Source organism: Denticeps clupeoides, chromosome 17 (assembly GCF_900700375.1).
Source record: "Denticeps clupeoides chromosome 17, fDenClu1.1, whole genome shotgun sequence".
In the NCBI taxonomy this organism is placed as follows: domain Eukaryota; kingdom Metazoa; phylum Chordata; class Actinopteri; order Clupeiformes; family Denticipitidae; genus Denticeps; species Denticeps clupeoides.
The window spans coordinates 17,872,729-17,899,613 of NC_041723.1; the positions used below are offsets into that span (position 1 = coordinate 17,872,729).

Below are 26,885 nucleotides of genomic sequence, written 5' to 3' on the forward strand. Positions count from 1 at the left end.
ATTTCACGCTTGTGCCTTGTGACATTCAATCTTAATATGTAGCCTTAGAGGAACACATCCCAAGAACATTACATCGTTTAAATTAATGTCAGATAAATGGCTAAATAGAATGTTGTCGCCCTCCTGCTGCTCCTGTCAGGGGTCGCAACAGTCCAGACAAAGATTTGGTGAAAGTTTTATGCCAGAAACCCTTCATGGAGCAAATGTCCCAATTTTCCCAGGCTTGGAACCAGCACAGAGAAATACAATGTGTCCCCAGTGGCTGGGTTATGAATAGAATTAAATAAAATAAAACTATTATGGACACTCTGTTATCAGCAGTGTTGTTATAATTCTCTTTCAGTTTGGTTTATTAGGGTTTGAGTAGAAGGGGGGTCAACTGCAAATACCTACAGCTAAGACTCATAACATCACAATTTCAGTCTTGGAAAATAGACTTACTGACTAATTCATTGTTATGTTGTTTTTATTTTAAAGATATTTTAATAACCCCTTTAATTTTTCATCTGGTGTGCGAAGTGTGTGTGAGAAGTAAAATACATGAAGAATGTATTTCAGTTGAGTAATTTACATTTATTATTAAATATTATTCATTAGTAATCAGAAGTCCTTATCCAGAACAACTTACAATAAGTAGTGATAAGGAGAGTCCCCCTGGAGACACTCGGGGTTAAGGGTCTTGCTCAAGGACACAATGGTTGTAAGTGGGGTTTGAACTTGTGATTTTGTAGTCTTCAGGTTTACAGGTGAGTGTGGCACACACAGGGATACTACCACCCTGAGTAATGATTCTACTCGATCTTTGATAAAATACATGGACCTGAAATAACCTTCATTCACTTGCATACACTTCCAGTGCAGTAACTCTGTTTGTACTACCTACCACCCTCATGCCTAGCAGACGTCTACCACTATTATTCTGTAGGAAACGTCTACAAACAGGCCAGGTCAGTTCTGTTGTCCTTCTAGAAAGCCCAAGTCAGACAAGGGGTTCAGGTAATAGATACAAGTAGCAACAGAAGCCATGAATGAAGAACTGGAGCTCACTGAGCGCAGACATGTTTCATCGCTAATGGCACCAACTGGTGGATCTGCAATGGAAGAGCAGGAGGATGTGAACAGTCCTCAGTCTTCAAGTTTCAGCATTTTAAAAATGCTTGAAGCCGCTGCCGTCCGAAGGGCTGTTAACATCACACCATACTATGACAGGCAAGAGGGCTGGAACAGATCCATCACAGAGGCCGCAAGGACCAACAGAGGGAGGGTAGGTTGCTTCAAAAAGTCATTGATCATAGTCTTGCTCTTATCACCTCCTACTGCTTACTTTTTGGCAGAATAACTTAAAATATGGTCTAAATTGCAATTTGTACAGAGTGTTTAGCAAAAAAATTTATAAGGTATGGAAAGTATGTAAAGTGTGTAGGATGTTCTATATGGCAACCGGTTTTGTTGCGTTTTGCAGTTTTTGCTTTATTTTATTTTTTCAAAATACCTCTGAATGAATACCTAATTTTGGTATTCTGTGTGTGTGTGTGTGTGTGTGTGTGCGTGTGTGTGTGAATAAAAAACATGCACCCACTCTGTTAATCAGTATGTGCTTCCGCTCTGTTTTTTCCTGTAAAATAAATGTTTCACTAAGGGTGTAACTTTACTCTGGTAGCAGTGAAACATCATCCAGTTTGTATTTCAGCTCTTACCATGTATCAGAAAGAATAAATGCATACTTCATTTATTCTGCAAGTGTACTATACCCAGTGAGTTTAGAGCTAAAGTGAGTGTTCTTAATACTAAGGTACTTTTTCACTGACCATAGAGTGAATAAGGCAATGAAATGAGTACTGAGTGTGTACGGGGGAAAGTGTGTTTGTGTGCATGTGAGAGCATACTCTGATGTTAGTATGAACACACAGTATGTTACAGTAATGTTCATGCTTTTCATGAAACCTAATATATTTCTGACAGCAACCACAACGGCATAATTTCTAAATTATATTTCATTCTGGTCTTGATGATTGCTGAACTGTATTAAAAAATTTCATGCAATTTCTGCATTGCACCATTACACAAATATGTTCAATCACAGTAAATGCATTAACAGTGCTTCTTGAGTGTTGCATCATCGTCTAGGACTTAATCATTGCCTCTGGATGAGTCACTTTAAAGTGCTTGGGTGAACTTGAATGTCCTTCTCACTCCCGTCCGGAGGTGTCATTTTCCTGTGGGTTTGTGGTGTAAACTGGGTGTGATACATGTCCTCAAATGTGGTAGACTCAATCAACCAGCAGAAGTGGCAGCATGAAGAAAGTTTATAATCTGGTTCAGCTGGTCAACAAGGAGCAGACCGAGCCTGTACTATCACTCAACATCAAGGTATATCTGAGCGATGTGTCTTAATACTGATTTTAAGTAGCACTATTTACCATCAATGGTGAAGAAATACAGAGGTACAATAGAAAATATTAGTTATATTTTTTTCAGTTGGCTTTTATTACATGTTCATGTTTATTACATGTTCAAGTGTTCATTTTTGTGGTAGATCTCAGTAGATTTTTTACATTCATATGCTGGTTTGGAAACTGTGTGAATGCCTTCATGATCTTGTAATTTCAAACCCTATTAACACACAGGAAATAATGGTGCAGAATAAGTTTGTGTTCGGAACATCACACACGCATTGACATACACAGCAGTGGAAAAAACATTATTTCTACATGGCTGGCTGGCTGGACACTTCTTAACACCCTGTTTGTATGTAAAGGGGTTTTTAATTTCAAGTATTTGTGAAAGGTGGCAGACCAAAAAGACCATTTGAACTGGTTTTGACTGGAGACAACAGTAACCATCTGGACTTTTCAGAGCTGTCAGAGATTAAAAGACACCGTTCAAAGTGTTTTCCATTCATTGCCATAATTGGGAGGTTCTTATAATCTTATTTCAGTTTCTGCTGACTGTCTTGGCACCAATATGCAGCAACCCTAACATTCTGATCAATTTAAATTCTAATAAGGATGATTTAAGTTATATTCAAAGTGTTTAAGAATGCTGTAGAAACACATAGTTATTCAACAGTCCACACCATGTGAAATATCATTCACATGTAAGTAAGGTTGAATTTCTTTGGTAAGGAGATTAATCGTGTTCATTCAAACCATGATATAGCTAGTCCTCATTATAGAGGCTTATCAATGTCATGCATATTAAAACATAATATAATTTTTTTAATCATTATTAAAAAGACCACAGGCCAAAGGAAGACCACAATAATCCTTTTCATATCCGGAACTTAGACCTTTTCAGAATCTGGATGTAAGTTTCCACCATCCAGTAGCCATCCTTTTTGAAGACTGAAGTCTTTATTTCCTATGTTGTGCCAGGTTACGGTTTCTACATTTACATTTACAGCGTTTATCAGACACCCTTATCCAGAGCTACTTACAATCAGAAGTTACAGGGACAGTCCCCCCCCTGGAGACACTCAGGATTAAGTGTCTTGCTCAGGGACACAATGGTAATAAGTGGGATTTGAACCTGGGTCTTCTGGTTCATGGGCAAATGTATTACCCACTAGGCTACTACCACCCCATATGGAATGCCTGGCAGTTTGTTTCTGTCTTTTTTGTTACAAAATACTTCAATAGTCTGAGCTGAGCTGTACAGACCAGGTGATGTGGGAAATAACTGGTGAAAACAGGTTGCCTCCATGGGTGTATTTATGAGTTAGCCACAGAATAATATGACTAGACAAATGTTGATCTGGTTCCAATTGTAAATCCCTCTGACAGCACCCTCAAGATCACATTATTTGGCTGCAGCGGGAAGTCCGGTCATGTAAATGTATCTCATTTAGATTCGACCTGAGCACCGCTGCGTGTTTTTGTTATACCTGTCAGGCTGGGGTTCGCTGTAAGCATATATGCCACGAGTCCGCTGCGCCAGCAGGTGGTTTAAGGCCATATTGTAAAAGTGCAACGGAGAGCTTGGGTTACAGTGGAAGGCCACACCATGGCAGTGCCTTGCCAAACGTCAGGAATTTGACCTCTGTATTATTAAATCTGAGAGAGGTTCGCTGCACACGGTGCTAACAACCGACTCCCAGAGGCAGCAGATACACTGGGTTTGGATGGTAGGAGCGAGGGAGGGATAGTAGGTGGGAGGGGGTGATGGACAGCGGGGAGCAGTGCAGCGAGGGGAGTGAAGCAGGAGCTCTGCTGCGTTTTTAGAAGGTGATTCCCAGGGACAGAGAGAAGGTCAGGGCTCTTGCAGCTGTTGCAGACATGGCCAAATGGGAAGCCTCCAGTTCCACCAAACCCGCTTTCTGGTTGCCAGAGTGGATGGTGAGTTTACTACATAGCTCAGACCTGTCTGTGGTGCATAAATGAGACAGTTTACAGTTTTACACAGCAGCGTTCAGGACTGGACACAGCAGTTTAATTTTTTTTTTGTGAATTTAGTTAAATTGTTAAAGTACAGATTAAAATTTGACCTTTTACTGAGAGCATCACAATGTTGAAATATATGTTAATTAGTTGTATACATATATCTCTTCACTGTTATGCAGCAGATGGTGGATGCATCATTTAAATGTAACATCCTCTAGATTTTAGTCTAGATTAATTAATTTACTTACTTTACTTTACTTTACTTTATTTGGCAGACGCTTTTATCCAAAGCGACTTACAATGGGTCGCTTTGGATTTAGCCTTGATATTACCTATGTTTATAGACATTGACATATACTCTCCACATGCACACACGCACATCACATCATCTTTATGTCCCCATCTCATTCTACTCATACAGGTGCAATAAATATGGTGTGTTTTGTTCCCCAACAGCAGATCCAGCCAGGAGAACAGAAACAGGAGTTCAACAAACGCCCTGCCAAGATCGGCCGACGATCCCTCTCCCGCTCTGTTTCCCAGTCCTCCACGGAGAGTTTCAGCTCAGGTATGGTGGAAATTAAGGAACAGAGAGATGTGGGATGCAGGAGATTAATGGACATGACCAGCAGACAGTTTTAATTCAGAATGAGCTGCAATAGTGGAGTGGATGTGATTAAATTGTCTCTTGATCTCTTCCAGCTATCCCAGACTGGATAACATTTGCTTTATACTCCTCCATCAGAGGGATATAGATGAACATAAATGCTGAACACCTGTATACAAAACACCAATATGACATATATTTAATTGCTTTCTATGTTTTAGAACTTTGGTTCTCAAACTGTGGTACTCATGCTCCCTCTAGTGGTATTTCAGGAGATTTTTGTTAATATTCACAGCTGTTGTGTGTTTAAATTATTAAAAATTATAGTAGTTTAATATCCTCCATGGAGTACAGTTAACATTTTCACTTGATGTGTGATGGCTGCAGTACTCATAGTGGTCAATAGTGGTCAAAGTAGTCAATAACAAATACATTTTTTATTAAGGATTAAATCACCTCATGTGTCATGCTACTGTATTTTAATGCTAAACACAATGGCAGTATTAGAACAATGACTTTACAAAAATTACAGATAATTGACCTCTCATATTTGCAGAACCAGCCAACCCATCATCCACAGCTGTTTATGCCAGTAATGAAAATATACATCATGAAAGGCTACCGCTTTCCCCCTCATTCCTCCATTACAGCTCCCTCAGACTCTGACAGCGCCGATGATGAGGTTTCACCCAGAGAAAAAATGCAGAAGAACTCGAAAGGCGGGAGCGACTTTTGCATCAAAAACATCAAACAGGCTGAGTTTGGGCGCAGAGAGATAGAGATTGCTGAGCAAGGTAAAGGCAAAGATCAAGAATTTACTATTGCTTGAGAATAGGCAATGTTGCTGATAATCTCTGGACTGATGGTTTTTTAAGACAGAAAATGGTGTTATATATATTTAACATGTATTGCAAAAGGTTTCTCAGTATTCCATGTCACACAAGGAAGCGCCTATAGATGGCACTGCATGATAAGAAATGTGGAAATTTCATTATGCCTTTTTTCTTATCTGAAAGCTGTTATTTCATTCTGAATTGGAAAATTTAGACAGATTTTTACAGTTCATTTTAAAACATTGATACATTAAGATCACTGCAATGATGTGCTCATGGACAGTCAGTGTGTCAGTATGTCAGAATTACATGCAGCCAATGCTGGCTGTTCATATTATTATTTTCTCTAGAAATGGTTGCACTGATGACTCTGAGGAAAAGAGCCCGTTCAGAGAAACCTCTTGCAGGAGCCAAAATAGTGGGCTGCACACACATCACTTCTCAAACTGCTGTGAGTCGCTCTCTTTCTACTGTATTGGTTTATGTATATGGTATTTAATAAACACATTTGATAAATTTGTATAGTTTCGGCCGTTTCCTTGGTCACCCATTTATCAGTGTTGCATTTCTGACCAAAGAACCAGACATATATCCTGATTTGGTAGAGGTTTGGTCATCATAATGTGGGACAGTAGAAGTAAAAGTTTTCAATCTGTAGGTGCTCATGGAGACTCTGGCAGCACTGGGTGCACAGTGCAGATGGGCTGCTTGTAACATCTACTCCACCCAGAATGCTGTGGCTGCGGCTTTAGCAGAGAGAGGTAAGAGCTTCATGGCTCCTATCCTATGTATAGAATTGTAGAAAGTATATCACACATAGGGTGAATATATATATATATATATATATATATATATATATATATATATATATATCTATATATATATATATATATATATATATATATATATATATCTATATATATATATATATATATATCTATATATATCTTATATATATATCTATATATATAAAAACTAAGATAATTGTGTGTGTGTGTGTGTGTGTGTGTGTATATATACATATATGCATGCAATTATTTTAGTTATTTCCCTTAGCACTGTCATTTGGCTGTAATTCTCTTAATTGTCCCTCAACACCTCAAAATGTTCCCCACTTCAGGATTCCCAGTATTTGCATGGAAAGGAGAGTCAGAGGATGACTTCTGGTGGTGCATAGATCGCTGTGTCAGCCTGGATGGTTGGCAGGCCAATTTAGTAAGTTTAGTTTGATTTAAATGTTTGCTTTTTTATTTTAATAATGGGACATGTATGTTTATCTCCAAAACCTTTTCAAATTTGCAGGTCCTTGACGATGGCGGAGACCTGACCCACTGTATTTATAAGAAATACCCCAACGTGTTCAAGTACATTAAGGGTATTGTGGAGGAGAGTGTCACTGGAGTTCACAGGTGTGGAGTCTTCAGAATGTATCCTTCTGCTTTGGATTCATCAGTGTGAACCAAAATAAATGCTTCCTGTCTTCTCTTCAGATTGTACCAGCTCTCCAAGGCAGGCAAACTTTGTGTACCGGCCATGAACGTCAATGATTCTGTGACCAAGCAGAAGTTTGACAACCTCTACTGCTGCAGAGAGTCTATTCTGGATGGGTAATATTGCTTCTTCATCGTACAAGCACACACAATGTTGTATATCATGTACTTGAGTGTAAGTTGTGACCTGAACAGACAATATGTTTTTCTCAGACTAAAGAGGACAACTGATGTGATGTTTGGAGGAAAGCAGGTGGTAGTTTGTGGATATGGAGAGGTATCTAAAACCCTGCAATACTTACTTTACCCACTATGGGGCAGTGTGCACTTACACTTTTTCACAATCATGTGAAAAGGATTAGATTTTGCCATGCAAAGCCTTTGTTTGAAGACAGTTATTTGACTGCATTAAAAATTGTGTGTGTGTGTGTGTGTGTGTCTGTATGCTAGGTTGGAAAGGGCTGCTGTGCTGCTTTGAAGGCACTGGGATCCATAGTCTATGTTACTGAGATTGACCCTATCTGTGCCCTCCAGGCATGGTATGACAAGTTGTTTATTAATGTACATGATAAGCATGTAAATTCGAAAAATACATAGTGTCACTGGTATCAATAAGATCCACTTTGTTCTTTCCAGTATGGATGGTTTCCGAGTGGTCAAACTGAGCCAGGTCATCAGACATGTTGATATTGTTATCACATGCACAGGCATGTAATAAATAAATGTTAAAATCATTTATGATAAACAAATAAATTGATTGCATTAATTAAGCTTCTTTTGAATTTTAGGGAATAAAAATGTGGTGGGAAGAGAATATTTGGACCGCATGAAGAACGGCTGCATTGTTTGCAACATGGGACATTCAAACACAGAGATAGATGTAGTGAGTAGTAGTTTTATCTTTAATAGTATTTTCTAGTACAGGCCAAATGTTATCAAGTCCATTAAACCCCTGGGCACCACAGACGCTCATTGAACAAAAAATAACCTAGAGATAGTTAATCTTGCATTTAGCAATATTTAGATATATCGTAAATTCTTCACACGTTTTGAGAACTACAACTTATGCTAATTCATGGATTTTTATAGGCTATCTAGCTTCCTGCCGCCAACACATTTAACCTCGTCATATCAGACAATTGAAATTACTGAACAGATCACAGTGGACCAATGAAACTGTTTCAGCAAACTCACTCACACTTAATTCAGCTATTTAGCGACCCTCATCATGGAAAAGAAATGCATATGATGCGACTTTCAAGTTAAAAGCGATCAGTCGAGTGCACAGGAGGACGATGGCGATAGTGATCAATGACTTTTGCTTTTGTTTTTATTTTATTTGCTTACCTTCAAACTGTTCAATTCTGATACTAAAGAAGACAACTTTAGTACTGTTAAAAGCACTGTTCTGAAAAAGCAATTGCGGCATTTATTTCGTTGAAAGTAAACAAATATTTCCTGTACCATCTTGCTCCATTAATTTCTCCTGTTTCGATGGGGACGCTTGTGGCTTATAGATAAGTTCGTCTAATTTATGTACAATTTCTTTTTTCTTAAAAAAAAAAAAAAGTATGTGCGGCCTATATACAGGTGCCCTCTATAGTCTGGAATTTATATACTCCTGTTATGTAAATTTCCCACTTGTGGGACTAATAAAGGATCATCTTATCTTATCTCTTATTTCCTTATCATCCCTTACAAAATCATGAAAAAATCCTCTATAATAATAGTCCTTGGATACATATTTGTGTATATATGTGTATATATAAAGTTCTGATTCTGAAGCACTGGATTTTTTAAAACATATATGACAAACATATATGATTATTAATGTCCCTCTTCAGGCAAGCCTGCACACCCCAGAGCTGACCTGGGAGCATGTGAGGCCACAGGTGGATCACGTCATCTGGCCTGATGGCAAGAAAATAATTCTACTAGCGGAGGTGAGACAATGCCACAATGCCATTTGTATGAACTTGTGTCTATTTTAATCTATCATTATGTTGCCTGGACTTCAGGGCCGTCTTCTCAACCTGAGCTGCTCCACTGTTCCTACCTTCGTTCTTTCCATTACTGCCACCACACAGGTGTGTAAGACCAGCAAAGTTTTTTTTTGAGCTTTATTAAGACTATCAGGTAGATATTGATTCACTCACCTCTTCTGAATGCAGGCCCTGGCCCTGATTGAGCTCTATAATGCAACGGAAGGGCGTTATAAACAAGACGTCTACTTGCTACCTAAGAAAATGGGTAAGAACCGAAAAAAGCGCCAAGACATCCGATCTAAAATTTAGGAAACGTTTTCTGCACTCAAAAAATGGGACAGTAATAACATCAGAAAACCCTTCTGCTTGAGATGAATGTACGTAGGTCAAACTTAATGTTATTTCCAGATGAATATGTGGCCAGCCTGCATCTGCCAGCATTTGATGCCCACCTCACAGAACTAACAGATGAACAGGCCAAATATCTGAACCTGAACAAGAACGGCCCCTTCAAACCAAACTACTACAGGCATGTATCAGCTCAGTCCTTCCGTATCAAATCAACCATATAGTATCAAATAAGAAATGTTATGTTGAAAGAAACTAAAGTGAATTGACTTTTGCTCAGTGGCACCTTGCTCAGTGGCACCTGATTATGGGTCCGTTTCCTTACCCACTAGGCCACCCACTGCCCTGTGCACCTGAACATGTTATAACATATGCTCCTCATAGGGTTAATGCAGATTGGTTATATATTTCATAGTTTCACTAATTATGTATGCATTTCAGATATTAATGCACCATGCATGATGATGAAGAAGGATTTTGAAGGATCCAGGCTGTTTAGATATCATCTGCAAGTTATTAAACCTGCTCTGCTGCCACCTAGAGGACCACTTTAGATGCACACTGCACCAAAGCAGAAGAAAAACGTGCATTTCACACAACTAAATGATTTCTTTTTTTATGCACAAATCAATTATATACTTTAAAGAAAAACTAAAATATTAACCATATGTGCATAGTTGAAGCATATTAACTGCATTCTAACTGCTATATTATGAAATTATGTTTCATACATGATTTTAACTCAAGTGCAGTATTTAACAAATCTCTAAAGCATATGTGTCATGTATTTCTGCTTTCATAAAATAAACCCAGGACTGATTAAAGATAAACTGACCTTTATTGGCTTATTCAGCATATTTACATGAAGTGTGACATGGTGTGTCGGTGGGGAGGCTGAAGTGTTCTTATGGGAAAAGGTTTCAGTAGTACAGTCAGTACTTTTACTGCTTGCTCTACTGCAAAAAATGTCAAATCAGCTTCTGACATGTCGAGCGCATACTGGAAGTGTTTATTCACTTTGTGAGTGGTTTACATGAAATAATGTTCTAAGGGTGAATTTTGTACATTTAGACGGATCTTTGTGCTACACAAATTTATTTGATTCACTCAGCAAATCAGCAAATCATTATGTATTACATGGAATGGGACAACTGTTGGATCCCGGCAGGGTTAAGGGGAAAAACCACTTTGTTTGTCCACTGTTTTAGTCTCGGGAAAACGCGTTTCCGTAATTTTCCATGCTGTGCAACAGCTCTGAGATTAGGTTGGGACCCTCATGGGTCCCTCAGGGCCTTGTTAGCTGCATTCACCTGATCCACTGTTTACTGCTGGTGAATCTTCTGTGGCAACAACAAATGTTCGCTTATCTCAGGACTTGATTAGCACTTTGATCCTTCTTTTGGGTACTGGAATAACAGTTCCAACTGTAAGAAATCGACCTTTCATTTTTACTGCAAATGTATGCTTTAATATTAATCCCATATAAAAAACATGTTCTTTCTAATAATTCTTATTAGCACTGTTCAGTGATTACATAGCAACAGAGGTATCTAACAACAACATTTTGAAGAAGATGATTGCATGACAGTATTTACTGAATGGCTCCTGAGATTTTGCTTGTAAATGTGTACCTGGTCTGGATGACTGACTGGGAGATCATCATTCAGAGGGCCTTCAGCCGCCCTGTATATCTTGCATTATATGAATGCACTCAGAGCAGATCTAAAAATACTGCTGTGTTCCAGGATTAATGTAATCCCAGAGGGGGGCTGGGGAATGGATACTTGGATTGACAGAGGAAAGAGAAGCACACAGTAGTGCCCTGACAAAGAATATGAATAAAGACCTTTAGTACAGCATCCTCCCAAAAGAAATCACCTGTTCAACCTACTGTATTTCAAGGTGTTTTTAAAAGGCATTGGTTTTGGAAATTTAAGGAAAATGAACTGATGAACAAAAAATATGAACAAAAAAAAAGCTTTTCATTTGTTTCCTTCTTTGGCTTTAATAACACAAAACAGCATTGCCTGTTGTGTAGATATGTAAGCACTACACACTTCTGTTAATCTTCTCATGGTGGGTCTCAGGGATGGTCTTGTAATCCACTGGATGCTGATAAAGCAGGTTGTGACAGATGGTGCGTATGCAGTTTCCTGGTACATGATTGTGTGAGACCCGGAAGTGAAACATAGGGTGAAGGGTGAAACATATAATATTCAGAAAAAAAAAATTTATTTGGTTTATGTTACGAGGCAGAATTAAGTAAAACAATACTTTTTGCATTCATCTGCTGTGGTGTAAAAAACAAGTGCATCACTCTTTCTAGTTGTGAATACACCTCTAGTTTCAAAGATTCAATAGTCATTTAATTCTTAACTTTGCAATTTTGTAGATTTTTTTTCACTTGCCTGTTAAAAAAGGGAGCTGGTTTTAAAAAATGATCTATGCATGGTGATGCAGATATGGAATAAAATAAAGAAATAATAATGCTAATGTATATTGCATTTAAGCATCAGTATTGTTCCCAACTCTGCCTTTATTCAGTCTTTATTCAGAATTTGGGCATGCATTTCAATAGAAAGCATTAACCTTAAATACTAAATTGTAAATACATTTGTGATGTCATGGCTGCATGGTGAGAAGATCAGACCTATCATTTTGATTTAAAAGTTGTGAAAACTTTTGGACAAGAATTGCCAAAAGAAATTAAGTATACGGTATGAAGTATACGGAACCTCTCAACACCCCTCCCCCTGGTCCCCTGTGCAAGAAGTAACGTCAAACCAGCAGCAGCTAGTCTCTGGAGACAACCCTAACAAAAGGGTTTGACCCAGACTGTCATCATGGAGTGCTGTAATTGGCGTGGACCAGCTGCTAGTGTGAATCCCGCACCCAATCCACAGCCACCCACCCGCCGTCCCAACTACATTACAAGGGCCTGACTGATGGGCGTACTGCAGCAGGAAAACTGATTAGCAGGCATTAGTAGCGCATTAACAGGAGTGGACACAGGGACCACTCCTCTGCTTTCAGCACTCATCATTAGTAACAACGATAATCAAGTAACCTGAGAGTTCTTAGGAAGCAACATCTTTCTCATTCCACTAATAATTTTAGTCCATAAGCAGTAGGTTATAAAAGCACCCGGGTCCTCAACCATTTGAGATTGCTGTAAATGAGACAGTGAACAGGTTCACGACAAGAAGGATTCCCGCATGCTTCGACTTCCACATTTCCCAGTGGCAGACGGGCCGAGGGGGGGAAGGTTGCATCATGAACTCAAATCCCTGCTGCTAAAACCAAGGATTTAAGACCTTCTGCTGCAGGACGGGTGGAAACAAGTGCATATAATCTGCCGTGCACCGTGCCACGCACATGGCAGAGCTTCAAGAGAGCTCATTTCAATAAAATGTATGAAAATTAAAATGTCCGTTATATCACTCTTTATTTCAAGCTTGCAATTTTGGCAAAGCTGCACAATGAAATGTCTTTTAACAGGGTTCAAATGAAGAGCCAGATCTTATTCACAAACACATCTCCCTACTGAGAATGTAGCGTTTGCATATCTGGCTTTTCCTCTGGATGGCTAAGGTTACCGGCGTTGTGATCAGCTAATTGTGCAGGAGCCACCCTAGAGGGTTGGGACGCCACTGCAGTCAACCTTGGTGGCTCAGGGGACTTGGCAAGGAACAAAAGAAGAGAAGAAGTCAAGTGTCTTTTATTTAGCTTCAGAACACAGAAATCTTTCAACTCTCTGGCACTCCGCATTTATTGTAGCACGTGCACCTACGTAATTTTCTATAGTTATATCTAAATCAGAGAGCAGGTCTGACGCAACGAAGAGCAAGTGTGAAGACGTCTTCCATGGTGATAGTTGCTCTGTAACTGTAGGCGTGCAGAGGAGGCCATTTTACTCCCGCCTGCTGCACCCGCAGTCACTCACACCCCTTATTCAGTGTTCTCCATCACCTCTTGCTGCCAAGCGCCTAAAAGGATGCTGGTAGAGGCTCTCAATCAGTTGTTGGCAAGTCTAGACCCACCGGATCCATTGAGTCAACCAGTGTGAGTTCTACCATTGCCAAACACCGCAAGAGAGCTGACCGGCCATCTTCTCTTATGCAGGTTCGAACCTTCTTCCAATCAGTAAAGCTTTATGAGCCAGTAACATTTTCAAATGTCATGACACATATTCTGAATCTGTGATCATATCAATTGTTAGTATTCTAATTCTTCCATGTAGTAAGTTGTGTGAATAATGAAAATTACTATTAAGACCATTAAACCCCATGTTTAAACACACACACACACACACACACACACACACACACACACACACACACACCCTGAAGGGTCAAGCACTCCTGATATTCTCTCTCAGTAATATTTGGGGATCAGGTTACAGTAGACAGCACCACACAAAAAGAAAAAAGGCCTGCGAGGCAACCAGAGACGCCGGGGAGGATTGGGTGATCGATCAGTCATCCTCTGTAGGCCCTCTAAAAGTATTGTAAACTGAGGGAAATTAATTATGCATGATGCCTCGCAGGAGAGAGGAAAATTTCAGCAGATAACCTCGCCAGCCGCAGTCAGCTAGAACAAAGTGCGTGAGAGCTGCACGTCTGTCTCGTCCTATATTGGCACTACACATAATTGCTCGGCTGACATATACAGAAGCAAAAATGTGCTAGTGCCAAAATGGGCAGAGAAGAAAAGCGGTGTGGTGCGCAGCCGGCGGAACCGTGGTTCTTTCTCTACTCTGTTTATGGCCCTTTGGTAATTCACTGACAGCGTGTGTTCACAGTGAATTCTACCAGTGCCATACACAGAACAGGAGTCAGACACCTTGGAAGCGCCGAGGGTTCGAGAACTGCCCTTCCAGTCACGTGGTCCCCATCCCCAAGCGCACCTACCTGGGCAATATGGAGTAATAGCAGAGCAGTTTATTTACCGCAGTATGTTGCAGAGCTGCACAGTTGCAGTTCGCATACTTATATTAGTTACAGACAGAGAGATTATTATGAGAAGCATCTAACAAAGCACGGCACAGTGGTAATAAGCGCAGGCCTCCTGCAGCCAGAAACCATTATCCCCGCTGCGCCAGGTCCGAGCCCCAAAACCGTGTGCTAAGTGATTTTTGAGACGTTTCAGATAACTCCCCGAGCAGTTCTCGACGTCCCATTTCCGTCAGAAATCGATAGTGCGGCTGTAAAAAGCCTCGGCGAGTCCCGGAGAAGCGAGACAACGCGCCATCCATACCGGGACGCCCAGTATATACATACTGTGTACAAATACGGCATTTGAATTAAATGACGGAGTGTCTGCTTGAATTTAACCAATCACTTTGACACTTACCTAATTAAAATGTCGTTTTATGACGTGAGATTCAAGGTTTAGTTTTAACGTCCGCAGTGTGCGCTCTGCAGCCCCCCCAAAACGTCTCCGAGACCACGTGACCCGCTGAAAAAAGCCACAAAAGTTATTTGGACGTAATAATAATAATAATTAGTAGTAGTAGTAGTAGTAGAAGTAGTGGTTCGCCGATTTCTCGTGGCCACGTTATCCCGGCGTGAAATGTTCCAGGCCTGGGTCCGAGTCTGGGCCTTCCTGGTTACCTGGCAGTAAAGCTCCGGGTAATCGGTTAGCCTGATTATGGAGTCTAGTCCGCCAACTCCAGTTATTTTGGGAGCGATTAGGAATACAGGTCTCTCGGAGCAAGACGCCATAGAGAAAGAGGTCATAACCTACATCGCCATACATTCTTGGTTTTTTTTACATAACCAATCGAGGCGTCGTTATATTCATATTCGTTTAATGGATGGGAGAAATGACTTTTGGTTTGCCAAAATTATCAGGCAAGTTAACCAAGTATCGAAAACGGTTTAAATATGAAATCGTAACAGTTTCAGAACGAAATCTGAGTTGTCCAGATTTTGTCCATCCCACGCTGTTCAAAAGTAAATGATTTTGCATCTCCCTCCGTTAACCTTATATATTTGATTTGATAAAGTCTTTAAACTGTAATTGCTGAAAACCGTTATGGATCTACTTACCTGCGTTTGGATGTTACCACTAGATCTCCACACTGGATTAAGTCCAAGTGGAACGTGCGTCCCGTTGCTGTTACACTTCTTACCGAATGAAAACCAATTCAGGCTAAATTGAGGCGATAACTGCGAACGCGCCTGCGTTTCCAGCGGAGTAAAAGTCCTTCCCGGCCGCCCGGCGATGCGCTGCGCTCCCGGTGACGCGCCGCGCTCCCGCTGCTCCCGCCGCTCCCGCCGCTCCTGTGGCCAGCACTGGGATTTGCCAGTGGAAAGGTAATTAGCTTTTAAGCATCTTACCCCAGTCGCGAGAGAACAATCCCTCCCTGGACGGTCTCGCCCGTTTTTTTTTTTTTGTAAAGTCACACATTCATTTCAATCCAGAGGTTCAGCCCCTCCGATGGTTAAAGCCCATAAGACGCGATTTAATCGCACGTTCTTTTGTGGCTCTTAATTTATAAATGGGGGTGGAAAATGCCCCAAAAATATGTGATTAATAACGTTTTGAGCTGGGCAGTTATAGAGTTATGAATCAGAATAAATCACTTAATAAACGTAATTTAGACCTTTTTTTTTTGGATTATTATTTACGTCATTGTTTTAGTTTTGCGCGTAGCCCTGCCCCCACAGAGGGATTAGATTTTTTTTAGATGACATATTGTTAAACCTGCATCTTGCTCAGAGACTGCAGTAGGATCAGATGACCCTATCCAGATGGTCAATACTGAGCAGTCTACAATTACACTTCAAGTCAGAAAAGCTTTTTTCTTATTTCTGGCCCAATAGAACGGCAACATCCCCCACCCCTTCAGTAACACAATTTAGTCTTTCATACTAGTTCATATAGTAATATAGATCATCAAGTCTCCGTTCACTCGTACAGAGCTTCCCTTTAACGCCACACGTCACAAACGAAACAAAACCATACAACCTGAGCAGCACGTCTTCCCAGTGGAACCATGTCGGATGTGGTTCTGCAGGGCTCTGCTTTTCCCAATTTATGCTCCTGGTTCCTACCCATGCTCCTCTCGTCCTATTAAGGTCTACACCTGCCTGCTGTTGATATGTAGACGCCCGTCTCAATTGGAGAAACTGAGCGGCTCAGAGATATTTCATTTCACCTCTCCGGATGGAATTGCTGCTGTGAAATCCATCCTCGGGTTCGTATTGTTTGGGCCGCACATTTTTAAACAGGGCCATCCTGCTCCCCTTTATCTAGGGTGCAGTATCTGGTTTATCTTTGCTACCAGACGGGAACTCGAGATGCTACGCGTTGTGGAAGCTTAACAGGCATAGATGACGAAGAGTAAGACTGCCTATAAATATTTTACTAATTCACTGCGAGTTCTTCATCTGCCTGTCCCACCTGCTGTCCTCGGGACAATGAAGTTAGGTCACCTGATGTCAGAGTTCAACAGGGACTTGATGAACTATTATCTTCTGTACTTATTCACTAGATTGATATAGTACTATAAAAATTACACCACAAGCAGAATGAGTATGGTTATGAACATCAGTTCAAAAGTAACAAAATGTTGTTATTTTACTTCAGCACAGTTGTGAAACATAATTATAATAGTGGAAAATATTACACAAGCTCACATTTAAAACATTGTTTCCCCTATTCATGGTTATACTAGATTTTCTGAAATATCCTGAAATGAAAGCATCTTCATGAGTGATTTTGTTGCTCTTAGGCTCCCTCTACACTTGTCCAAAACTGTCCTAAGCCAGAAGTGTGGGAAAAATAAGTACCATCTGCAGATAATCTATCAGTACTGAAGAGGCCAATCATTATCAATGAGGGTTCTTACTGCATAACATGCAGCTTCTGTGGCTTTGCAGCTAAACACTTCCGGTCCAATTTAAGTGATCTAATACAAAACATAAAGTACAGGCTGCCAATATCTATAACCATTAGCATATTTTTAGCGCATTCCTTTGACTGTAATGAGCTTCATGCATCCACATTGTTCTAAAACGTGATGCTTGAATATGCTTTTAAAATGCACCACTGTCTTTAGATATGGTTGTTGTTGGTCAAAAACTTGCCAGCAATGCGAGATAAAGGAAACAATGTGCCTTGCCGCACCAGTCTTTTGGCTCATGGCTTGTGGAGACTCCCAATCGACATTGCAGTATTGTCAAAATATCTTTATCAAAATACCTTTGAAGCAAATATTTTAGGTAAAATGTAAGTACATTAAAAGACATGGTCTGTTGCACCACACACTCTTAAAATGATTGTGTTGAAAGTTTTTTTTTTTGTGTTTTAGTGTTTGTAATTATTTTGTTATTGTATTAGAATATTGTATGACTGGTATGGGACCAGTCTATTAGAAACACGTAATAGCCATCCCAAGCAAAGCTAATTTAGGTCTTTTATTGTTAATTATCCCATTTTATATGTTTTTTATTATTGAGTTAAATGGTCCAAACTAATGCTGAATCTGCTTGTTTGACCACTGGACAAACGACCAGAACTAGACAGATTTCTCCACCGATCAGCTTTATCAGTCCAAGATGCATCTTTGAAAAAGGAATGTTATGTCATGTTTGCATTTTTTTTTTTTCTCTATGTTGGACTTTTTATGACATTTTAATTTTCACAGAATTATGACCATTTTTATTAGATGTGTTAAAATCATATATTGTGTATTTTATTTTCACCCCCAAGTAACATGTAGGTTTTTGGGACATTTACATTTACAGCATTTAGCAGACGCCCTTATCCAGAACGACTTACAGGGGCAGTACCCCCCTGGAGCAACTTAGGGTTAAGTGTCTTGCTCAGGGACACAATGGTAGTAAGTGGGATTTGAACCTGGGTCTTCTGGTTCATAGGCGAGTGTTTTACACAATAGTAAATGTGTTCAAATTAACACAAGAAACTCCCAAAACTCAACGAATAATGTGTAAGAATATTTAAGATTTTAATTTGTGTTTTAACACAAAACCTTTCTAAAAGTGCAGGTAAAGTTGGAATTTGTCTATAACCGTAATTCTGCAAGTTGTAAGCAGTAAGTACACAACACACATTTTAGTAACATTTTGGCCTTTTTGTAATGTGATCATAGGGGCTTTTTGTAGAGATCTTGTAGGACATCTAGTGGTCAAAATGCAGTCATGACAGTAGATGCCTTCCTTAACATTTATTCCAAGCTAATAAGTAATGTGAAAAGGGCGATTAAGTATTCATGACGTATCACATTGCAAACGGCACTGAGGTTCAGTGGGAAACCAGGTCCCTTTGATAGCCAATCAAGAGACATGTTTATATTAAATATTGTCCTGTTCTTTCCTTATTTTTCTGAGTCAGTTTTCAGACTCGGCTGTCTGTACAAGATACCAAGTTGCCTGTTTTACTGAACAGTGCCTCTGGACTCTTTTGATCTTTGTCATGTAAAGCGGTTGCTGTTATGCATGTGATGTGGCATAGCAACAGTCAGACCCATCTATTAAATAGGATGAAAAAAAGGGGAGAGCGAGTGACATAAATGCAGTTTTGTGAGCATGGGACTATAATGAACACTTTGTGAAGAAAAATTACCTTGTCAAATGCTTGTAATTTGTTATATCAGAAAATTGAAAATTTCACAGGGTTTTCATTTAACCTAACTCTCAGCAGGTGCTCACCAAACCAGTTAAAACTCTGATAAGCCCAGTGGCATCATGCTTCTTCATTTCTGAATGCTGGTCATTGACAATTTTATATCTGAACTTTGAAACCTTAGCTACTACACTATTCACTATTCTACACTACATCTAATGCCTGGATGTCATTACATTTCTCAGACTCCTGCAGATTCCACTCTGTTCACTGTGGCTCCAGATACCATACCAGTTTTAATTATAAAGCACTGTGCTGTACAATACAAGTTGACATAAAAGCATGATGACACACAGGCCAATGAATAAAAAAGACACATAAAAATAGGAATAGCAACACTAAAAATAAAATCATATAACAATTATAAAATATGTGGTAGAGTAATAAAATAGAATAAAACTAATATAATAGATATAAGATATATGTACAAACAAAATGTCACCACTTCACACTGGGTCAAAGGTGTGAAGTGTGTTTTTAAGTCAAGATTTGAACTCTGTGAGTGAAGGGGCCTGCCTATCATGGTGTGTTCTTTTGTTCCATGGTCGAGGCGCTACAACTGCAAAAGCTCTATCACCTCTGAATTTGTAATGTGATTTTGGTAGAGATGAAGACCTCTGCGGGGGCGACACACATACAGACAAACAAAAATAAAGAATCTCAATATGGTGATGATCTCTGTGCCAAATCCAAATTCTGAACTATTAGAAATGGTATCAAGTGTTACCTGTCTGGCCCAACACTGTTTTCACTGAAAATGTGTGCACATAGATTAATGATGAATATGGACATTTCAATATAAAATATCTAATCTTGTTGTGTGCGGTTATTTATCGTTGTTCATATTGAAATACAAGGAAAATGTTATTATGTGTCATATGTTGTGTCTATTGTAACAACTGTTAGCTGCTCCACTGTGACTTCTAAATTGCCGGGGACAAATAAAGTTCTTTGAAATTGAATCAGACACTCACTTTGATTAACTGCTCTCTGAAATTATGATCATAAAGTTCATCAACCAAGGCTGGAGATGTTGGTATTCCACAAATCCGATGGAAAAGCCTTTCACTGAAGAAATGTGGGTCAACTCCTGCATGGACCACACATACAGCTATCATTTTTTGCCATCCATGTGTACAATTAATCTCCAAAGCAACAACAGAACAATGAGTTAGAAAATTCTTACTTAATATTAACGCACTAAATGTTCCCTCAACTGTTTTGCAATGTCTTTTACAGAATAAACTTCAAATATAACTAAACATTTCATTACCCACAATAGGCGTAGTGCAATATATGCCATTACACTGTACAAAATCTAATATTTATTTTGCAAGATGCAAAGCCACACATTTATATTTACATTTACAGCATTTATCAGACGCCCTTATCCAGAGCAACTTACAATCAGTAGTTACAGGGACAGTCTCCCTGAAGCAATTTAGGGTTAAGTGTCTTGCTCAGGGACACAATGGTAGTAAGTGGGATTCGAACCCGGGTCTTCTGGTTCATAGGCGAGTGTGTTACCCACTAGGCTACTATCACCCAAGACCACCTTGTGAAAAACTGAAATTTTAACCTATATCTGCAATATGCTTTGATATTGGCTCTGCTGGACTAAATGTACTGGATTACTCAGTAGAAGACTCAGCACTGACCCTGGGTGTTAATAGCCAAGCAACTGTCTTTCTCGCGGCCTTCAAAGATATTACATTGATGGATGGCCTTTGAGTGCTCTCTTGTTGGACCACCTTCATCTACCACCTCTTCACCATTTTGGTCTTAATCCACAAAAATCAAAATCAAACAAAACAAATAATGGTATTTATAATGGCAATTAATAATGGCATGGCATGACTTTAGACTTTCAGCAATACATTCTGCATTCTCTTTTTTATGAATACTTAAATCAGATTACACTTTGCACACAAGAAAAAAACTCTAGGAGAGAAAAAAAGAAAGGAAGAAACCTTGGGAACCCCCTCCTTAGAGTGAGCCTGCAATTGGTGTCAGTGCAGGGTTGATGATGATTTGTCCAAGAAGAGAAAAGGTCCTACAGTTGTAGTGGTGGAAAAGTCCAAAGTGGAGTATAGAGCTTCTGTCCATGTATGGAGGTACTGGACAGTGCAGAGTAGTTATTTAGTCATTGCGTGTCAATCCTAAAGTGAATTTAACTCTCTCTGTGTGTGACAGGGTGACTGTGTGATAAAGTGAACACTTAAAAACATCATAAACCAACAGTATCCTTAAAGAATTTTTTTTCGGTAAAAATATGTTTGACCTTGAAAAACACACTTTCTCTTGGTCAAAACTATTTAACTTTTAATAATTGACACTGTGACACTAGAATTGATGGGTAGCCAGTTTAAGACCGGGTGATTTTTTTATAGTTCTAGTTAGAACTCTGGCTGAAGCATTCTGAACTAGCTGGAGTTTACTCATGCTCCTATTAGAGCATCCAGACAGTAATGCTTCTCCTATCACTCATGGCTTCTCTTATCACTCTTATGTTGATGTCATTCCCACCAGAAGATGCTACTATAGCAACAAAAATTTCGGCCTGCCTCTCAGACATATCGGCATGGATGTCTGAGCGACACCTCCAACTCAACCTATCCAAAACCAAGATTCTGATCTTTCCGGGCAACAATTCCCCTCAGCAAACCCTTTCAATTCAAATTGGCTCACTACTGTTAACACCCACGGCATCTGCAAAAAGCCTTGGAGTTTGGATAGATGACAAACTGAGTGTGAACCATCATGTTGCTGCGATCTCCAGATCCTGCAGGTTCACTCTCTACAACATTCGCAAGATTCGGCCTTTTCTCTCACAACAGGCTACGCAGCTCCTCGTCCAGGCAATGGTCATCTCCAAACTCGACTACTGTTACTCTCTCCTGGCTGGAGCCTCTGCAGTCACCATAAAACCACTCCAGATGATCCAAAATATGGCAGCCCGTCTCATTTTCAATCAGCCAAAATACACCCATGTTACACCTCTTCTTACCTCCCTCCACTGGCTCCCGGTAGCTGCTCGCATTGAGTTCAAATCCTTGATGCTTGCCTACAGGGCGGTAAATGGAACTGCGCCCGCCTACATCAACACAATACTACCTAGCTACACTCCTGCACACGAAAGGAGACTAAAAATTCCTTCTTCACGGGGTCTCCAATCATCTCTGTTCTCCGTTGTTGTCCCTGGCTGGTGGAACAACCTGCCCTCCTCCACACGACTAGCTGAGACTATCACCACTTTTAAGAAGCAGGTGAAAACCCTCTTGTTCAAAAAAATATTACAGACAAATCTAACACTTACACACGCACATGCGTACACATTGCACAAACAATACAAAAATGTATAAATACATTATAATTTTTCTTCGTCTAGCACCTAACAATCTCTGAGCATGCTCTTCACTGACAAGTTTGAGCCTTATCATGGCTCTTAGTTTGTAAACTCAATATTCTATAGAAATCGAACGAGAATTGATGGTGTCTTCCTCTTGTAAGTCGCTTTGGATAAAAGCGTCTGCTAAATAAAGTAAAGTAAAGTAAAGTAAAGTAATGCGTTGATGTGATAAATAAATGGGACCGACTTTTCTGCATTGTGCATTGAGATCATGTTCCTTATCTTTGCAATATTCCTAAGGTGAAAGAATGATATCCTAGTGATATTATCTACATGCGAATCAAATGAGAGACCCGTGATCCGACTCATCAATGAGGACACATTGATCCTTAACTTCTGTACTTGGTGAGATAGAAAGGTTATCCAGAGTTATGATGTAGTCATCCAGCTTACATCTGGCTACTTGAGGCCCAAGTACAAGAGCTTCTGTCCTTTCAGGGTTTAAGAGAAGAAAGTTGGTGAAAGTTCCTAAGATGAGGCTAATTGGTGGGCGGATGGCACAGGGTATACCCTCCCCACTGCGCACACATTGACTATCCCTCCTGACTTCCTGGTACCAGTGGTCACGCCTTTCCTCTGCCTGGATGCTCCCCAACAGGATGGTAGCGCATCAATTGTTGTAAGAACAGTAATAGAAGTGTTGATCACCAGATATCTTCACTGGAATTCCAGAAACAGAAGCACATCCATGCTGGTACATCAGCATATCATGGTATGAAATATTTTTTGATTAATTACACAGTATTTATTTTCTTTATTCATAGTAAAGTTTTATGGTGATGAAGCTATGAGGAAGCTAAGTGTTAAAGTTAAAGTGAAGTGATTGTCACATGTGATACACAGCAGCACAGCACACGGTGCACACAGTGAAATTTGTCCTCTGCATTTATCCCATCACCCTGAGTGAGCAGTTGGCAGCCATGACAGGCGCCCGGGGAGCAGTGTGTGGGGACGGTGCTTTGCTCAGTGGCACCTCAGTGGCACCTTGGCGGATCGGGATTCGAACCAGCAACCTTCTGTTTACAGGGCCGCTTCCTTAACCGCTAGGCCACCACTGCCTTGCAGAGTGCCCATGCGTGTCGAGGGAGTGCGCATGCACGGTGGCGGCAGGCAAAAGCCACTGTGAAGCCATAACCCTAACCTAACCTTAACCATAGATTAAGTTCGCTTATGGTGGAAGTCACATGTTTCTGCCTTCTGTGGAGCTCCACCCCACACAGTGGCTGCAGCCAGACCACATGTGCAGCGGTGAGTGCCCAAGTGCCTTTTTACCAGCCCTCTGAACAGCCATTTTGAGTTACCAAATGGGGTTGGGTCAGAGGGGTAACGGTGCAAAATTAGTTATAAATTAATGTCAGTATTTTTTGGAAATGTTTTTCAAGGCCATATTTCCCCATTACTGTTTATTGTCTGTACATAGAAATGGTTTGGTCCAGGCCTATAAAGGCGGGCCCAATTTTTAATTTAGGGGGGTGAGATGATTGGCAAAGGAGTGTTTTTTTGTTAATAAAATGAGTCTGCATCCAATTGCCATACACTTTGTATCTGCTTCCCTGCCTCCATCACCACTTCTGCACAGGGGGATCTTCAGGTCCTCTTACACTTTTGCCATCCTGCTGTTCCAACTTCCTCCTTTTCCTCACAACGTCTGTTGAATGTTGGAAGTCTTGATTTTGGGAGGATGGCTCAACTGACTTCTCAGAACTCTTGTTGACTGTTGGGATTAATGTTCAACTTCAGTGTCTGTGGGTGCTTTTCGCTTCTTCAGACTGCACACTGTCAAGTTTTTGCAATCCTGCTGTTCCAACTTCGGCTGATCTTCTTTGTACATGGATGTTTTTCGATTCTTTAGACTGCATTTTACTTTGCTTTTGCCATCCTGATGTTACACTACTCCTGTTGACTGTTGGGAGTCTTGATATTGGGAGGATGGCTCAACTTCAGCATCCATGGGTGCTTTTTGTTTTTTAAGACTGCATGTTTTTTGGCTTTTACCATCTTGCTGTTCCAACTTCCTCTTTTTTCTCACTACTCCTGTTGACTGTTGGGAGGCTTGATATTAGGAGGATGGCTCAACTTCAGCGTCCATGGGTGCTTTCGGTTTTTTAAGACTGCATGTTTTCTGTCTTTTACCATCCTGCTGTCCCAATTTTCTTTTTTTTCTCACAACTGGTGTTGACTGTTGGGAGTCTTGATGTTGAGAAGGTGGCTGAACTTCAGTGTCCATGGATGGTTTTTGATCCTTTAGACTGCATTTTACTTTGCTTTTGCCATCCTGATGTTACACTACTCCTGTTGACTGTTGGGAGTCTTGATATTGGGAGGATGGCTCAACTTCAGCATCCATGGGTGCTTTTTGTTTTTTAAGACTGTAAGTTTTTTGGCTTTTACCATCTTGCTGTTCCAACATCCTCTTTTTTCTCACTACTCCTGTTGACTGTTGGGAGGCTTGATATTGGGAGGATGGCTCAACTTCAGCGTCCATGGGTACTTTCGTTTTTTTAAGACTGCATGTTTTCTGTCTTTTACCATCCTGCTGTCCCAATTTTCTTTTTTTTCTCTCAACTGGTGTTGACTGTTGGGAGTCTTGATGTTGAGAGGGTGGCTGAACTTCAGTGTCCATGGATGGTTTTTGATCCTTTAGACTGTATGTTACCTTGCTTTTGCCATCCTGCTTTTCCAACTTTCTTTTTTTTTTCCATTGGGAGTCTTGACTTTGGGAGGATGGCTCAACTTCAACGTACATGGGTGCTTTTTGTTTTTTAAGACTGCATGTTACTTTGCTTTTGCCTTCCTGATTTTCCAACTTCCACTTTTTTCTCATAACTCCCGTTAACTGTTGGGAATCTTGATATTGGGAGGATGCCTCAACTTCAGTGTCCAAGGGTGCTTTTAGCTTTATATGACTGCATCTTTTCTGGCTTTTGCCATCCTGCAGTTGCAACTTTTTTTTTCTCACCACTCCTGTCGACTCTTGAGAGTATGAGTTGAGAGGCTCATCACTTATGTCTATATCAAAGGAGGGACCACAAATCTTTAAATCTTGTACGGCGTAGTACTCTGTGATATGTATTTGTTGACCAAATTCTTCATCCTCTACCAGTATGGGAAAGCGCATCTTCTCCCACAGACGTTGCTTGATTGCCCTACCCATCTCTATGCTGTAGTGCCGTGGAGCCCCAGATTTGGCTTTGAGCTCTCGATCTACCACAGAGTGATAGATATCCCGGAAATCATCAAGACTGCGGTTGTGGATGACAACAGAACTCTTGTGATTATGGTGCGCATCTACCGCAACAGCTTTCCAAAGATTACTAATATCTCTTGTTGACTGTTGGGAGTCTTGATATTGGGAGGATGGCTCAATTTCAGCGTCCATGGGTGCTTTCTGTTTTTTAAGACTGCAAGTTTTCTGTCTTTTACCATCCTGTTGTTCCAATTTTTTTTTCTTTCTCACAACTGGTGTTGACTGTTGGGAGTCTTGATATTGAGAGGGTGGCTGATCTTCACTGCCCATGGATGTTTTTTTATCCTTTAGACTGCATGTTACTATGCTTTTGCCCTCCTGCTTTTCCAACTTCCTCTTTTTTCTCACAACTAGAGTTGACTGTTGGGAGTCTTGACTTTGGGAGGATGGTTCAACTTCAGCGTCCATGGGTGTTTTCTGTATTTTAAGACTGCATGTTTTCTGTCTTTTACCATTCTGCTGTCCCAATTTTTTTTTTTCTCTCACAACTGGTGTTGACTGTTGGGAGTCTTGATGTTGAGAGGGTGGCTGAGTTTCAGTGTCCATGGATGGTTTCGGATCCTTTAGACTGCATGTTACTATGCTTTTGCCATCCTGATTTTCCAACTTCCTCTTTTTTCTCACAACTGGTGTTGACTGTTGGGAATCTTGATTTTGGGGCGGTGGCTCAACTTGAGTGTCCATGGGTGTTTTTTGTTTCTTCAGGCTGCATATTATCTGGCATTTGCCATCTTGCTGTTCCAACTTCCTCTTTTTTCTCAGAACTGCTGTTGATTTTTGGGAGGATTGCTCAACTTCAGTGTCCATTTGTTCTTTGTGCTTGATTCTTCGTGAAAACATTATTGGTGTAAATGTTTCATCCAGAACATAATCAGTAAAACGCTTGTTTAGGACTAGTGTCTTTAGTGTATATCTGTTCTGTGCCATGATGTATCT

General features: G+C 40.3%; 1 protein-coding gene across 4 annotated transcripts; it reads left to right on the forward strand.

Annotated features, from left to right (window-relative positions):
• Nucleotides 1-984: 984 nt before the first annotated feature.
• Nucleotides 985-10,472, forward strand: LOC114767514 (S-adenosylhomocysteine hydrolase-like protein 1). Of its 4 annotated transcripts, none has more exons than XM_028959404.1 (17): nt 985-1,264; nt 4,836-4,947; nt 5,637-5,780; nt 6,170-6,270; nt 6,478-6,580; nt 6,940-7,034; nt 7,122-7,228; nt 7,310-7,426; nt 7,523-7,586; nt 7,760-7,848; nt 7,946-8,016; nt 8,098-8,192; nt 9,154-9,252; nt 9,328-9,396; nt 9,481-9,559; nt 9,703-9,823; nt 10,084-10,472. In XM_028959404.1, the coding sequence occupies exons 1-17, from the start codon at nt 1,025-1,027 to the stop codon at nt 10,088-10,090; spliced, it is 1,713 nt and encodes a 570-aa protein (XP_028815237.1). In that variant the 5' UTR covers nt 985-1,024; the 3' UTR covers nt 10,091-10,472. The 4 variants fall into 4 exon arrangements, with proteins under 4 accessions (XP_028815237.1, XP_028815238.1, XP_028815239.1 ...); XM_028959405.1 differs by lacking the exon at nt 985-1,264 and adding an exon at nt 2,184-2,370; XM_028959406.1 differs by lacking the exon at nt 985-1,264 and adding an exon at nt 4,196-4,334.
• The last annotated feature ends 16,413 nt before the right edge of the window (nt 10,473-26,885 follow it).